This window comes from Scomber scombrus, chromosome 10 (assembly GCF_963691925.1).
Source record: "Scomber scombrus chromosome 10, fScoSco1.1, whole genome shotgun sequence".
Classification (NCBI taxonomy): Eukaryota; Metazoa; Chordata; class Actinopteri; order Scombriformes; family Scombridae; genus Scomber; species Scomber scombrus.
The window spans coordinates 7,579,364-7,596,447 of NC_084979.1; the positions used below are offsets into that span (position 1 = coordinate 7,579,364).

Consider the following 17,084-nt stretch of genomic DNA (forward strand, 5'->3'; position numbering starts at 1 on the left):
GAAGCAGTGGAGACAGCTAAATTACCCTCATTACCAGCTACTGTTATCGGTCTGCCCATCATATCTTGGTCAGGCACTTCAAATGATTGTTGTAAGATGTCTACAGTGACAAACTGTCTCCGTAACACAAAAATCGACAGAAAACAAGAAGATCCTTAAAGAAATGTTATAAAGACCTACCTTTTTGTCCTGTCTGTAATACAGATGTGTGGACCCGTCTGCTTGGGTTAATGTTCTGGTTGGGAGGAACAGCCTAGCAATTAAGACCAATTAAAATTCCTGAAGGCATCTACCACTGGACGACGGTTTATGATCCCTCCCATCTTGCACAGTGCCCATTTTGGTTGGACAAAAACAGCAAAATGGAATATTTCTAAGGTTATACTATAAGTGCAACACAGGAAAACAATAAAAGAGATCAACTTCTCTCACAATTAGCATTTATTCAGGTGTAATTTATTAAATTAATGATAGTTTTACTCCATTTAAATGCTTCATTGTCAGGGTCTTACTATGGTTCATGCTGGTTTACTGTTACACTGTCATAGCTTACTGGGACACTAGAATAGCACACAGCCATCGTTAATGTTTTTATGTATCACCTGCTCTCCTGCCAGCCAAATGTACTGTAAAATATGGCCCATCATTTACGGTTGTAATTTTTAAGTATATTTGTATGGAGTAGATAGTCACAAACAAGGGACTAGATGATCAATCAGCTGTGTGTGTGTGTGTGTGTGTGTGTGTGTGTGTGTGTGTGTGTGTGTGTGTGTGTGTGTGTGTGTGTGTGTGTGTGTGTGTGTGTGTGTGTGTGTGTGTGTGTGTGTGTGTGTGTGTGTGTGTGTGTGAGAGACTCGCTTCTTTCAGCGTCTGAACAAACCTTGGCAGAGGCACAAGTTAGGGAACCAACTAATGTCAGTGTGTGCTAACATAATAAGAGTATGTAGCAGTGAAACATCTGAGTATATGAAATCCAGATAGGGTTGCTATTTATTATCAGTTAAACTTTTCATTCAAGCAAATACAGATTCTGTTTGTCTTTTAATAGTTACATAGTCTCACTTTATATTAGGTTTTATTTCACATTCAAGAGAAATTGTGCTAATTTTTATTTGCTGTTAAAGCCAGAATCCAGTGTGAGTTCTGCTTTTAAATGCTGTCATTCCAAAAGATTTTTAAATGTGATGATTTTATTGTTCAGTGTACTGTGTAGTTTAAAGGATAGGTTCACAATTTTTCAAGTCTACCCATTTGAACACTGATAGATGTTTTTCTTACTATAATGATTCCTCCTGTTTGTACTGACTATTAAAAGATCCCCTTCAAATGTGCTTTCACTCTAAGTGAAGGGGGCCAAAATCCACAGGGTGCCCACACAGTCATTTTGTTTTTCAATTTCAAAAATGCATTTAACAGTTGATGTGAAGCTTATATGAGGCATCAGCTGTTTTAGCATCAAATTCCCTCTTTGTGTTTATATATATATATATATAAAAGTACAAAAATAAAACGGTGTCATCTGCATATCTATTAGAGAGATCATTCATGGGATTATCAAAAAGATGTCCAGCAGCAAAATGATTGTTAAAATATCTCAGTTAATATACTGTATCCATTGTCAATTTAGAAAGTTAGAAAGGAGCTGTTATTTTTTAATATTGATTTAACATCTTTCCAAACTTTACTTTGATTATGACAGGTGGTGAAAAGTAGTAGTCACACTCAGCTTTTCTTAGTGCAGCAGTACAGCAATTCCTAAGTTGTCTGTACAGAAGCCAGTTGGGGGGGGGGGGGGGGGGGGGGGGGGGGTGTTTGAACTGCCAAGCTCTGTGTCTAGAGTTAAAAAGCTCAGTTATGTTAGCTGTGAACCATGGGCCAGATCTAGCTTTAACGCTTACTTTCTTAAAGAGAGCATGTCTATCAACAATTGAAATAAAATCGATTTATATTTGTTATTAAAAAAAACACTTATAAATTGAGGTATTTCAGGTTCCTTTTATTTTGTATATGAGCAATCGCTTTCTTAATGCTCACATCTGTGATGCAAGCTATAAGTGAGTGATCACTTATCCCTGGTTCAAATACTCCACTGAGGATTTATTTTTCAGGTTTATTACAGAGAATAATGTTAGCTAGACTGGATTTTGAAATATCATTTACATTTCCCAGATCACCCAAGATGACTGAACTTAAAAAAGGTGTCAGTAGCTCAGTCAACCTTAGCAAAGGCCTCAACTGGGACAGATGGATGCTTATAGACACCTACAACTATAACAGCGTTATTGTGTAGGTTCAACTTTTAAAGCAATAAAATCAAATAATTTAGGAGGTGAAATTCTTTTTAAAACTGCAACTGGAAATTGCATTTCACATAAACAGCCTCACCACCTCCTCTGGCCACCCTGCCAATTCTAATAAAAACCTTGTAGTTATTAATAGAAACATCTGAATGACCAGTACTTTTTTTTAAAGCCACGATTCAGTGAGAGCAAGAATGTCTGGCTCAGTTTGAAATTAAAATGTCCATGTGTTTCATAATTAAGTTCTCTGTAACAAGTTTCTGATATTTAAGTGCAATAAACCCAAGCCTCTTCTCGACTTAAAAGAATGAAAGTCTATCGAGTTTGAAGGAGGGTCAGGAACTGAGCGAGAATTTCCTGAAACAGAAGTCAAATGCTCAGATGTAGAAACAGTTACAGGACTTAAATTGCTTCTGTTTCTGCAACTATTTATAATATTAAATGCAGAACATTTTGTGTTTGATCTGTTATTCATTCTGTATATCTGTGATTCTCAAAGGAACAGCTGTGGGAGTGGAAAATATGGCAAGAGAATTAAGCTTAGGGGGGACATGATAGTGATTGCTCCATTTAACAGTAACTGAGATAGTGCCGGTACCTGAATTAGAGGCAGGGGGGCAGGCAGAATGTTCATTGCGTCAAACTGAATAGGCATTGCAGGAATATTTCCACAGATAGTGTTTTCCTGTTGAGCTGTGATGGAAGTATAACAACAAAAACAAGGACTTTGGCACTAAAAAGGCTGTGAAGTTGAAAGGCATCTACTTGATTTGACTCATTTGGAGTGCCTCAGACGAACTTTTAAATACATTTTTGCACACTGGATTCTGGCCCCCATCACTTACATTGTAAGTGGATTATGAAGGGATCTTATAATGAGTCAGTATGAGCAGGAGGAATGATTACTGCAGGAAAAACCTATTTCAATGTTCATATAGTGAATGGTGAACCTGTCCTTTAAAAAATCTATATTTGTTATTTAAGAATAACTGATTAGAGGTTGAGGTTTGTAGGTTAAAATCTAAACAGTCTTATGAAACTTTAAAAAAACGAACAGGTCATGTATACGTGTATTTACCAGCAAGGTTTACGTGGTTATGCTGTTTTTAGGTCATGGGTGTTCCTCTTTATCTTTCTAACAGGAAAGGCTGATTACCATCCAAACAGAACATGTAAACATGCTGAACTTGTAAAGTGTCCAACACGTAGCCACCACTATCAAGCACATAGTACTCATTCCTCAGTGAGTCTGCGCTGCTGAATATTTTGAACTTCCATTCTTTTTATAAGCGTGGCTGTTTCATTTCAAAGATGTAGGATTGTACTTAAGACTTAAATACTAATTGTGCCAAATGTTGCTTTTCACCCATAAAAGATGCACACTTGCAGACAATATAGTTAATTTCTCATTTATGCTGATACAAAAAAGTGGTGTTAAGTTACATCATAAGTCTCAATGACTGTTGGAGGAGCAGAGGTTTCAGATTTCTTTTCGCAAGAACTTGGAGGACCTGTAGTTGACTTGACGCTAGTTAATATTCAATACCAAACAAAACATTGCTGTGTCACACCAATTTGAACTATTTATATATTGGAAAAATACTATTTGTGGTGTCTGATTCATTTATTTGCTGTTGGTGTACACAGCTTTGGTGTTTATTTGGCTCATGTTTTGTTATTTTTCCCTGGTTGTCATGTGAGCTCAGAAATTGATTAGAAAAATGAAAATCAAATCAAATTTTAAAGCCAAACACTACCCGACAACTCTATAGCTAGAGGCAGGACAGTGGAGCACCTGTTGTAATTTGGTAGAGTTTGACAGTCCGGGTGATGATGATAGGGGTAATATGAGACAGGGAAACTTGGACACCCTGCTCCCTGTAGCCCATGTAGACCACATGTCCAGCTGCTGATAATCTCTCAGGTTCATGGTGAGGAACAGTTAGATCTCTCCGGATCACGAATAAAAAATTATCATGTCTGCGCCGGCTAACATGAATGAACCGAGACCTGTTCATTCATTCATGTCAGTCTGCACATTTGTTGTCTCTGTCAATAGTTTGTCCTTCAAGTTCACATTCATGTAAACTTGACTGATGCATCTCATATTTCAAGATGTAGCATTCAAGTTCATGTGAATGTGAACATTACAAATTCACACACAAAGATGGACTTTATGAAGCAATCATTGTCAGATAATTAGAGAGGAGAAATTGATTGGGTTTCAGAAACTGAAATTTGTTGATAGGAAATTAATTTGACTTCTTTATTTGACAAGTATTCTTATTGAGAACAGGCAATCCAAACAGCAATAGCCAAAGCAATACAAACAAACCAAACAATTGCTGAGAAATGATACTGAAATTAAATCCATCTCTGGTGGTTCAAGATAATGTCACAGAACTCTTCTGTCAGTTATATCATAATCAGGCCATTAGTGAACCATAAACATCTGTAACCTCATTAAATGTGTCATCTGCAACGGTCTGTCTTTTCCATAATGTCTTGTTTCACAATAGCTATTCAGAAGTTTTAAAATCCTACCTGTAATATGAATTTCTGGGTGTTGAACTGACTGACAGCCCATTTCTATCTTCTTCTCTCAAACTAGTTGCACCCTAAGAGGAACTTTGACATTTAGGATCACATTCCCTAAAAATAGATGGCTTGTTAAGTGTCTCCAAACTGCACAGCGTCTCAGAATGAATGGAAAGTAGAGATGTGTTATACAAAGTGAATGGAAAAATCTGGGCAATGACAACAAGGATTTTTCATGCGAAACTACAAAACAAATATTTTTCTATTTATCTATTATGGTATCTAGCTGAGCAGACAGTTTTTTTTGGTTTGTTTTGTTGTTTTTTTTAGATAAGATTTATGGGTCCTCTTACCCTCAAGGGCCCCAAAGACCCCTAAATACCTGTGCAGCAAATACTTTGTGCTCATTTGAGTGATTGCAGATTTGTTTGGCAATATGCACTGAAGCACAATATTAACTGAAATAGTAAGGGCATTTGTTGTTTTGTTTGTTGTTGTTTTGAGGTTTGTATCACACCATACTTTTTTAATCTATACTATAGCTCTAACATATTCTTCAGGCCCTGTTTTATAGATGGATCCTGTGTCAAAATCAGGGTTTAGCTTCTTAATTATGACTTGCTATTATGCTTACTTAGTGCATATTTGTAAATAAATGTGTTCTGTCCAATTATAACTGGGCTAACTCAAAGGGTGGGGCTCCCCACGACTAACAATGGGAATAACCAGGTGCCAACATTTTGTGTTTGCCCTTGGGCCTCTTAATGAGTTAATCCAGCCCTGTCAGTTATATAAAAACTAGCAAATAAATAAATTAAAACTCAAACTTTCTGGGAGATACCAAAACTTGATTTTTAGGCCAGTGCCAATATAATATTTGAGTTTGAAAAATCTAATAAAAATATGCCATGAGATATGTCCTGAGAGACATTTTCAATGTACTATGCAATGGACACACTGTTTGTAAATGACTTCGATATTTGGCAATTGTAGTCTGACATCATTTTTTTCAGGCTGACAGACTTTATAAACCAATACTGATATATCTGCAATGAGCTACTGTTATATTGCCTGATTTATCAGCGTGGCCAATTTATCACTCTATCCCTAATAGACACAATAGGGATGAGTGAGTAAATGTTAAGTCATTTGGGTGAACCAACCACAGGAAATATGTCAAAAGACACCAAATTGGATCTAATATAGCAACGGGGAGCTCAATGTGTTATGTTGCTAACACAGTGCTTCAGATCACTGATGTCAATTGAAGGGATCGTGTCGCATTTATGGATTTTTATGTTTTCAAACCAGCTGAAGGCCCCATGGGATGAGAGAGTGCTCTTCTCGTGTTCTCGTTTTCTGAAACCATGACATTTTCACCCAACAGCAACACTAATAACAACACTGAAAACCTGTTGAATTTGTAAGTATAAGATTATTACGCCCCATGAAGCATTTATCTTAAAACCCAACAACCATGTAGAGAGCAATGTATGCAGCTATCAGGGTGTTATATAATGTCAAGCCCCTCACACATACACACCCCTCTCTTTGTCTACACGCTGTGCCTGTCAGTGAGTCCTGCATGCACATAGACAACTTAAAATAGACGCGTATGAGTTCACCATTACATCTAGGCGTGGGCACAGCAGGTTCTGGTTACACGTGAGGCAGAGGGAGCTTAATATTGCAGAGACCCAGTACGGGGCTCCACACTTCCCTACTACAGTGGTCCAGTGGCTGACCCCCTTTTGCCAGTTCTCAGGGAGCATTATACTGGAACAGCGTCACCATGCCTAAAGTCATAGCGCCAGGTGAGTACGGACGCATTGATGAACATGCTTTCTCACATACAGGAGGAGGGGCTGGATTTCATTTTCAGGATCATTTTTTCATGATTATAAAGTTGAATTGAAGAAAGCCTTCACCAATAGTGTAATCCATTTCATTTTTGCTAACCAATAGAATATTTTGGCCAACACATAAAAAGTTGTAAAAGCAAAATCGAAGATCCTCTGGTTCGAGAAGAACGGAAAGAATGGAAGTGAAAACTCATAAAACATTTTCAAAAAAGCTTTGAATGTTTATCACAGGGGTCACACACCTTGCTGTGCAGCATATCAGCAACATTCAATGAATACATTCCCAGGTTTGCCCGTGCAAATTCTTATAGATGGCCCTAACATTGGTCCTGACAGCTTTAATGGCAGGTTCACTGGGGTTAAAATGCATATAGTTTCAGTATGAAGGCCATACTGTCATCACAGGGTGAAGTCTTCTGTTTACTTTCATCTTTCTTACGTCATCTGAGCTTGGGCCAAATTTTCTGACTAGTTCTGGTAATCTTTATAATTACTTCAATCAGCAGATTCCAACATATAAAACACCTTTCTGAGCTCCTTTGTAAGGGTTCAAATTCATGTCATAAAAATCCAGAGGGGTGTATCAGCCTTGAAATGAAAAAAAAGAAGAGTACCAGCTGTGAAAATGTCAAGATAGTATGTCTGATGGATGTGATTTGTCAGCAGATTCTCACAGGTCAAATGGAGATCAGGTCATTCAGTGACTTTTGCCTGATTTGAACTCTAGTTTTATGCTTTCCTCATGTTCCTTCTCGTATTGTGTCCTCAGCATAAAAATCTTTAAAACACTATTGTTTGTGGTGAATGTGTTTGAGACTGTTTACATGTGTTGTGATTTGCTGATGTGACTGCAGAGATTTCACAACAGGGTTGTCTGCCGGAGCAGCTGCAGAGAGCTGATGACAAATGTGTTAATGATCAAACCGATCAAATTCAGATGAGTCTAATATCAAAGAGTCACATGCTTTCTAGCTTACATCTGGTGATCTTTAGACATGCAGATAGTTTAGTTTAATTTACCAAGGTTTTGAGATGATTATTCTCATCTGAGTGCAGATGAAAATAATTATTTTTTTTCATTTGGGATATTCAACAATATTCAGATTCAGTGTCCTGGGAAATTTTTCATTTTCTACTAAAGAAATAATCCCATTAATAAGCAAAGTCTGTAAACATGTTATTACTGCTTTGAGACATAACCACATCTGTTTGGTCTCTCTCTAACCTGGACCGTCCCACCCTGACTGGGGCATTTTGCTCACTCATCAGATGAAGGAAGTAAGTACAGAGCTGAGAAACCACTTAAGAAGTTTGGAGACCAAGTGAAGCGGTTTCAAATGCATGGTTTACTGTATGGTTGTGAGACAGTCACATCAATGACTCAAGTGCATTTCACTGCAGCCTCCAAATATGGATCTTGGTAAATCAAAGTCTGCTCTATTTGAAATGGAAAGTCATATTGAGGAAATGGACACTGTTTATTAATCTATTGTTCACATTCAGTATTGGTTGCCTGGTGCTTTACACCATATTTGTTATCAGATGCCTCACAAATGTAGCATCATCTATCAAAACTGAACTGAAAGTGAACATTTACATTAATAAATGACTTTTGTCAGACACCTTATTGACTTGTCCAATATGGAGATGTTTGACAATTAGCAAAGCAGTACACAAACAAGACCTTTAGACTTGTTTGAACCATCAAAGGATGGCCACATTCCACATTGCAGGGAGACAGGGGAGATGCATCTTCATATCACCTGCGTATCCTTCACATCCGAAACCTGTTCCATTACGTCATCATTTCTGCATGTACCATCAAGATTACTTTTACAAATACTTGTCATTTCAATTTAACAACCATGTGTCCTCTCCATTATCCATTCTGACATTGTGTGTTACCTTAATCCCACTTATCCTTTCACCATAAACTGTATGCATTGGTCCATTATCTCATTTCATTGTGCATATCTTCAGCATCTACTATTGCATGCATTTCAATATTTTATATCGTAATCATCCATTAATATTACAGTCTGTTCCTAAAATCTGCAGTTAAATGGTGCATTCTGGTATGCATATACTGCAGTACACAGTAAATGACTGGGCTTGCATTTCCCTTGAATATAACATGTTTTAACCCATGCTTTTCTAACACTCTCTTTTTTGGGGTTTATTCTGGTGGTGCTACTCTACTTGCTGGGCATGATCAGGTCATCATAGTAAGTATGGAGGGTGAGGAGTGGAAACCAAAATTACTCATATGTCATATGTGAATACTGGAGTTGTTGCCCTAGAGTAGAAAGCCTTTGCTGTTGGCTAGTATGCGCATGTAACATGTAGAGTTTGATCTAGAGAGAAGTTATCTCTGTAGCAGGTGTTGAGTAATTCCTCTCATGCAGTGCATTGTAATTATGTTTGTTATGAAACTTGAACACCATTGACGTAATGTTGTACATACCTTAGTTGATGACCCCAGGTCCATTTTGGACCTTGACCCTATTTTCGTGTAATTGTTTCAGGGCATTGATGAATTCTGATTTAAATTGGTTCACTCACTCCATTATAGAGTGAGTGACAAAATCACTCGATTCACATGTGCGATACTGGAGTTGTTCTCCCAGAGAAGAAAGCTTTGTTTGCTTCCTGGCATCTTGTTTGCCAGGATGCAAACAGTGCATAATAAACAGTAACATGTAATATGATAAGAAAATAGGGTCTGGGGTTATACATTTAGAAAAGCTCTACTCTCTTGTACTCATGAGTCAAGCCAACTGTGTGTGTTAGTGCTTCATCTATGTAGTTTCTGTTTTTCTATATGCATGGGACTTTATGATTGCCGCGCAAATGGGAGAGTTGTCAGAGTTGCAGACTTGTAGTGGCTGAGTCTATTTTTGGTCATGTATACGACGCATGCGCTGGAGTCTGTATACTTAGGTAAGGTATGTGCCTTCTGTGTCATAGATGTAGGATGTCATGTCCACCATTTGTTTCTTGCATTTACATCTTTCAGCAGTCATGTTCATGCAGCCATTAGCAGTCAAGAAGTTCTGTTTGTAGCTCACCTCTAAGCCATAGCTTGCTTAGTTTACTACCGCATGATGTGATGGGAGCATAGTGCATTACTGTTTGCACATTTCCAACACTTTTGTGGTGCCTGACAGAGACCGATGATAAAATGCGGGCCTTCGCGGAGAGAGTCTTTGCGTCTGAGACCAAAGACGAGTCTCACCGTGATGAGATCTCCATGTTTGATGTGGCTGACGACTGCCCCATCCTGCACCAAGAGATGGCCAAGCATCTGCACGCTGATGATGACACTGAGAAACGGTGAGATCAGTATCAAAGGTCAAATTATATGGTAAAAAAATACATTTACCTACATTTTAACACCATGTAAGTTCCCTTAAAGTTAGCTGACATTAATACTGAGGGGAATTTGGTTGGGTTTCATGACAAATGTTTCTGAAATTTTGACAATGAGAGGATGAAGCCAACCACTAACCACACCACTCCTCATCCACAGCAAGAGGCTTCAACGCAGCCGCACCATAACTGTGCCTTCAGGTTCTACCAAGAAATCTGTTGCCCCTATAGTAGCAGTGGAGGTGGAAACGCCCACCTACCTGGAAGTACCCGACTTCCAGAGAGTGGCCATCATCGGAGACTATGCCGCCGGGGTACCATTTATTTTCCTTCCTCGCTATTAACTTTCACTGGTGAATTTATATTAAAAGTTAGTTTTAGAGTAAGGTAAAGATTAGTAGTAGTAGTTAAAGTTTAGACTTAGAACAAACTTTGATGTAAAATTGGACAGGAGAAGAGTGGGTGTTTATAGGCTGGAAAAAATATACTGGTAATTCAATGTTTATGCTCATTGTGAAGACTATGATAATCATTGACTGTTGGTAATACAGTTCAGTGCTGTAAAACATTTTAGCCAGTTCAGTAAGTTCCCATCATGAACTCAAGTTGAATAATTTTTCATTAAGGTCTACTCATTAGTTGTGAAGTGAAACTCACTGACCTATAGTATGAGTTAAGTCCAATGAACTTGTTTGACTTTGTTAAATGTGTGGAACACTGTCTTTAATTAACATGTATGAACCGACAAGTTTACATCATGTAACTTTTTTTAAACTAAAAGCAAGGCTTAAAGGAATATTTTTGACAATTTGGGAAATGTCTTATTTGCTTTCTTTTGAGCAAATAAGTGTATTAAAGACCAGCTGATTTCACTAAATTCTGGTATGATGTTTTACAGTGTAGTAACAGTATTGTTTACCACTGCATTCCTACGTCTTACTGAAGGTTCCCAAGTTAGACTTGTGTCAGGTTAAAGTGAATGCTTGAGGTATTGACCTTGAATTTCACTGAGTATACAGTCTGTCTGTGGGTTAGTGGCCTTTCAGTCTCCCTCCCACTAACAGGGGCCCATGAATGGAGCTCATCTGAGACCATGCTGGGGTTTAGGTTTCATGACAGTGAGTTTGACATTTACAGGGAGAGAAACACCTTGGAGGAGCTGATTGTTATTTCTGCTTTAGCCCATCTAAAAAATTCACCCTTGTTAAGATACATTTCAGGTTTACTCACTAGGGTGACGTATTACATAGAATCACAGGAAATGGCTGCTTCACATGATGCAGCAGGTCAAAGAAAACAGAAACCTGTCAACAGTTTTTGTAGTGAGTGTAGAGCTGGTGTTTACTTAAATTAGATATTAAAGTAACATGTAGTTGTAAATTTATAAAGGAACGCTGTTTTTGCTTGTAATCAGTTGAGACTTCCAGAGATGTGTGGCAAATTGCTACACTACTAATGTATCTACTATTTAGGTGACCATGGACGACTTCGAGCTGTCCTGTAAGGGTCTGTACCGTGCCTTGACCATCAGGGAGAAGTACATGAGGCTGGCTTATCAGCGTTTCCCACGGACAGCCTCCCAATACCTGCGTGAGATTGAGGGAGAGCCCTACAAGGTAGAAGATACGGTGCTGCCAGGTGAGCAGACAAAGGAGACAGGGCTCAGCAGGGAGGATGGGACTAGGCTTGACATGATATGATATTTTCTTTACCACCAGGTTACTCAAATGCTATATTTGCATGTATCTGTAGTCTTCACAGAACCTCCAAAGGATGGGGAAGACCCCTTCGATTCAAAGGCACTGCCTAAGAATCTGGGCTTAGTTGCTCGCATGAAGGATGGTGTCATCCAGGTGTTCAATGATGCTGCAGCTGCTGACAAACATCAGCCCAAAGACCTGCCCTGCCCTGACTATGAGACCTTCATCGACGACATGAACTTCCTCATCGCTCTCATCGCACAGGGCCCAACGTGAGTCATTTAAAATGGGTTTATTACCCTGTCTTAAATATTAATATCTCCATTTTCTCAGCTGTCCCTCCATGATTTCAACCATACTCAACTCACTGTACGACCAAAGTCTTTTAAAACCATGCAAAGAATTCAAGAATGACTTCTTTTAGATGACCCTTTGGCCTGTGGACTAATAAATAATATACCTCAAATGCTCAGTGTGGTCCTGAGGATCCACAGGGGCCCTTAAGAGCGCTACAACAAAATACCATACAATAACAAATAGTGATTAATATGTTTGATTATTTGGTTTGCAGTAAGACTTACACTCACCGCCGTCTGAAGTTCCTCATGTCCAAGTTCAATGTGCATGAGATGCTGAATGAGATGGAGGAGATGAAGGAGCTGAAGATGAACCCCCACAGGGACTTCTACAACTGCAGGAAGGTAGCCATGAAATACATTTAGCAAGGATACTGTAATATGATTTGCTTAAAAACATAAACTCATTCCCAAATCAACCTTAAGCCTATGCCTTGGGCCATTTTATTCTGAAAAGACAACATATTAGCATAAGAAAACACAGGATGAAAGATGTATGGATACATTTCCCACCCAGACTGGATTTTAGATAGGTAAAGATAGGAAATGGTAAAATAAAGTTTTATACATAAATCATGAGATAGTACATTTGAATTTAGATTTCTCAGACAGCTTATTTTGTCTCTTTCTCCTCACTTACAGCTGCCATGCACCTTGTGTATGTGTGTGTGTACAGCTCCCTCTTGTGACTGAGCAAAGCTATTACACCACATAAACACCCCAAACCTCAGCGATCCACTCCCTGTCCTCTCTCTGCCATTCCAGGTGGACACCCATATCCACGCTGCTGCCTGCATGAACCAGAAACACCTTCTGCGCTTCATCAAGAAGTCTTACCGTGATGACGCTGACCGCGTCGTGCACAAAATCAAGGGTCGGGAGGTCACAATGAAGGAGCTCTTCGAGACTCTCAACTTGCATCCATATGATCTGACTGTGGATTCCCTGGATGTGCACGCTGTACGTTAATGACTGGATGAAACATTAGTGGACTTAGATGTGGACAGACATACTTTACCTTTCTCTGACTGTCTTAGAGCATCCAAGCATACTTATTAGTGACTTTCTTATCATCAATACATCTGATCATTCAGATCAGATTCAGATATCAGAAAGTAACTTTTAAATGTTTTTATACAACAAACTAGTGTGTTTCAGCAATAATATATGAAAATTACAGTATCAGAATTTTAAAGAGCATCCAAAACTGGCACTTCAGGGGCCATACTATAAACCATTCAGATACCAGATTTTGAAAAAAAAACAATTGCTAAACCCCATGTTACAGTCAAGAAGCTACCCATTCCTTCAGTCAATCTTCCTTGACCTAACTCTTGTTTCTTTTTTTCCTCCTTTTTTTTGAAGGGTAGACAAACATTCCAGCGTTTTGATAAGTTCAACGCCAAGTACAACCCCGTAGGAGCCAGTGAGCTGCGTGACCTGTACATGAAGACAGAGAACCACATCAATGGAGAGTACTTTGCCACCATCATCAAGGTTAGTTATATGTAATAACATATTGTAGAAAGAAACATCACAGAGAGACTATTCTAATATATATATATAAATATATATATATATATATATATATATATATACAGGATATATATATATATATACAGGATATATATATATATATATACAGGATATATATATATATATATATATATATATATATCCTGTTTGCAGTTGCAGTATGGTAGGCCAGCATCCTAGAAGGAGATATTACATTGCTTTCTGTTGTGTATTTAGCAGCCTACTGACCTGCCAACACTATTATATATCAAACTTTCTGTGATTTGAGCCTGATTTGACCTTTGTATAAACCAGGAAGTAGCCACTGACCTGGAGGATGCCAAGTACCAGTACGCTGAGCCTCGTCTGTCCATCTACGGCTGCAACCCCAATGAGTGGACCAAACTCTCTGGTTGGTTTGTCAAGCACAGAGTCTACTCCCCAAATCTAAAATGGATGATTCAAGTACCCAGGATCTAGTAAGTCATTGTTTCATGCATTTTTATTCCAACTGTGAGACAGACAGAGTTTTCATGACAAATTGCAGCCGTGACTTACTTTATTCATGTTTATGTAATGATTTTAATCATTATGTTTGGTGCCTCTTCTATCTTAGTGACATCTTCAGAGGCAGGGACTTTGTGCCCCACTTTGGCAAAATGTTGGAGAACATTTTCCTTCCCGTGTTCCAGGCTACCATCGATCCACACACCAACCCTGAGCTCAGCCTCTTCCTCCGGCATGTGAGTCAAAAACACAGACACAAAAAAAATCATAATGTTATCTTGGTTAAAGGATGGATTTCTTTCCCATATATTATGGATATAAGTACAGGAAATATGATAAAACATCTGCCAGAGTTGCATCGCATGACATGTGAACAGAAGCTTTGCTTTTTCCGTGTTAATCTCAAATGTGAATGTTAATTTCTGCTGAGATGTAGTCAAACATCAGGGAATACATCCAGTTATTCACAACTATCTTTGCCCCAGACTCAAAGGCACCAGAATAACCAGCAGGTGGATGTTAAATTACCAGAGAAGTCTGTGTTCCATCACCTCAAATAATTAACCATTGCCTTCCTGTTGTCTAGGTGACAGGTTTTGACAGTGTGGATGATGAGTCCAAGCACAGTGGTCACATGTTCTGCACCAAGAGCCCCAAACCAGAGGAGTGGGACATTGTCAAGAACCCCTCCTACACTTATTACATCTACTACATGTATGCCAACATCGCTGTGCTCAACCAACTCCGTAGGTGGGTAACTTTAGTATTAGCTTGCCAGAATATTATTATTTAATGTTTGCTGTTTTTTTCCATTTTTTTCCATTTCCATCCATGATACTTTCTCCTCATTCCTTTAAAATCTCATCATTAGCCCTGAAATACACACAGTGTGTGCATATTTGAAAATAAATGAAGAATAGAATAACAAGAATAACAAAAATATATACACGCTTTCTGTGTATAATACTTGTTTGTCTTTTGCTTTCCAGATCGAGGGGGATGAACACATTCATGTTCAGGCCTCACTGCGGTGAGGCCGGTGCCGTCACCCATCTGCTGGCTTCCTTCATGACTGCTGACAACATCTCTCATGGTCTCAATCTCAAGAAGGTCAGTCCTCACAATGGATACAATGGAAGCTTTGATGCAGCGTCTCACTTTGTGTTATCATTGTCATAAAGCACAATATGACCATGATAAGAATTGAAATGCACTGTAAATGAATAATATCTATCTATCTATCTATCAATCTATCCACCACCAGAGTCCTGTGCTGCAGTACCTGTACTTCCTGACCCAGATCCCCATCGCCATGTCCCCCTTGAGCAACAACAGCCTGTTCCTGGAGTATGCCAAGAACCCCCTGCTGGAGTTCCACAAAAAAGGCCTGGTGGTTTCTCTGTCCACTGACGACCCTATGCAGTTCCACTATACCAAGGTCTGAGCACATGGATTGAGGGCCTTTGATGATGCTGTAGACTATGGTGCATTCTGTGCTGTGTACAATGGCTATTGTATTGTGTACATCTACAGATCTGTGCATTTTAATTTTCTTTGCAAGTCTTTGTTTTCATGTTCTGCAGGCACATTCCCAGCACACTGAATCAAAAAAGAATAGAATAAATATTGAATGAACATGCATTTTAAAGATATAAACATGTTTGTGTCACATGAGGAATTGTATATGGGCAAAATTGAATTGCAGATACTAATATGCTATGAAATGCTCTCCAAAGCACTGTGTAGCTTCATACTTGTAAACCGTAAATCTTGGCCTTTATGTTCACAGGAACCCTTGATGGAAGAGTATGCCATTGCAGCCCAGGTCTTCAAGCTAAGTACCTGCGATATGTGTGAGATCTCCAAGAACAGCGTGTTGCAGAGCAGCTTGTCTAATGAGGTAATACACAGATGGAGAGCTCTAAGTGTGATGATAAATAAGTATCATTAACTTCTCTTTGGCAACATCTATATGGTTCAAAACAGTAATTGTAGTGATGTTTTCACACTGTGGATACTCAAATCAACATATTAGCCTGGCTGGTATACGCCATATTCAACATAGAGGTGAGGTTACGCTCTTACTTGCACTCAAACATGCTTGCGTTTTTTTTCTGTGCTCCAGGAGAAGACCCACTTCCTTGGTAAGGACTACCTGAAGGAGGGACCAGAGGGCAACGACATCCGTAAGAGCAATGTGGCCCAGATCCGTATGGCATATCGCTATGAGACCCTGTGCTATGAGCTCAACCTCATCAAGGACGGCGTGAAGTCTGAGTAAATAATTTCATCACTTTTGTGAGAAATTTAAAAAGACAGTTCAGAAATCAGAAAACACATCCCCAAAAAGTTTTTCACTTTTGTAAACTCTTCAACAAACTTAAAGCATTGTAACATACTGATGTTCTCTCAAGCCATTTGGAGAAAGGAAGTTTGTTGATAATTGTCTTCATTGTACATCATCCACACATCTTGTCCAATTGTGTTCTTCAAAATGTGTATTCCATATGGAAAAACATCATGTAACAACGAAAGTAAATAAAACGTGAAAAGAACAAAGCGTCTTTGTGTGGTATTTTCCTCAGTGATGCAACTTATAATTAAACCAGTGTCAGATTGCAAAATTGTTTGCTTAACTGCAGGATCTTGTCTAGTTGTGTTGACTGTGTGACTTGGCACACAGTGCTACCGCTGCACTCATAAGTTTCTGGTAAGTTATAAAAGAGATTTGGTATGCTCTTATTTTGGTGCCTTATTGCTTTTAAACCATGTACCAAAAGTAGTTTTCTGATGACTGCCCAGAAACATAGCTGTATCAGCGGAATAAGAGGAAAAATGTGCATCAGTCATGCAAATTTAATGAAGTCATTAGGCTGAGTTGTTGCATAATGCATCCCTTTTACCATTAGTTATTGACAGAGCTTCCATTATGTTTGC

The 17,084-nt window shown here is 38.7% G+C and overlaps 1 protein-coding gene across 1 annotated transcript; it reads left to right on the top strand.

Annotated features, from left to right (window-relative positions):
* Nucleotides 1-8,603: 8,603 nt before the first annotated feature.
* On the top strand, nucleotides 8,604-16,706 carry ampd1 (adenosine monophosphate deaminase 1 (isoform M)). Its single transcript, XM_062427596.1, has 15 exons — nucleotides 8,604-8,925; nucleotides 9,868-10,033; nucleotides 10,230-10,383; nucleotides 11,542-11,707; nucleotides 11,822-12,041; nucleotides 12,341-12,470; nucleotides 12,891-13,085; nucleotides 13,491-13,622; nucleotides 13,956-14,119; nucleotides 14,257-14,383; nucleotides 14,734-14,897; nucleotides 15,137-15,257; nucleotides 15,412-15,585; nucleotides 15,937-16,047; nucleotides 16,273-16,706. The coding sequence occupies exons 2-15, from the start codon at nucleotides 9,882-9,884 to the stop codon at nucleotides 16,426-16,428; spliced, it is 2,166 nt and encodes a 721-aa protein (XP_062283580.1). The 5' UTR covers nucleotides 8,604-8,925; nucleotides 9,868-9,881; the 3' UTR covers nucleotides 16,429-16,706.
* The last annotated feature ends 378 nt before the right edge of the window (nucleotides 16,707-17,084 follow it).

Excerpts from the sequence above, each read along its gene's own strand:
- ampd1 (XM_062427596.1), top strand. The coding sequence starts at position 9,882 with ATGCGGGCCTTCGCGGAGAGAGTCTTTGCGTCTGAGACCAAAGACGAG. Across the intron at positions 12,471-12,890 it reads ACTTCTACAACTGCAGGAAG|GTGGACACCCATATCCACGC; the intron begins GTAGCCATGAAA and ends CTGCCATTCCAG. Across the intron at positions 14,120-14,256 it reads ATTCAAGTACCCAGGATCTA|TGACATCTTCAGAGGCAGGG; the intron begins GTAAGTCATTGT and ends CTTCTATCTTAG.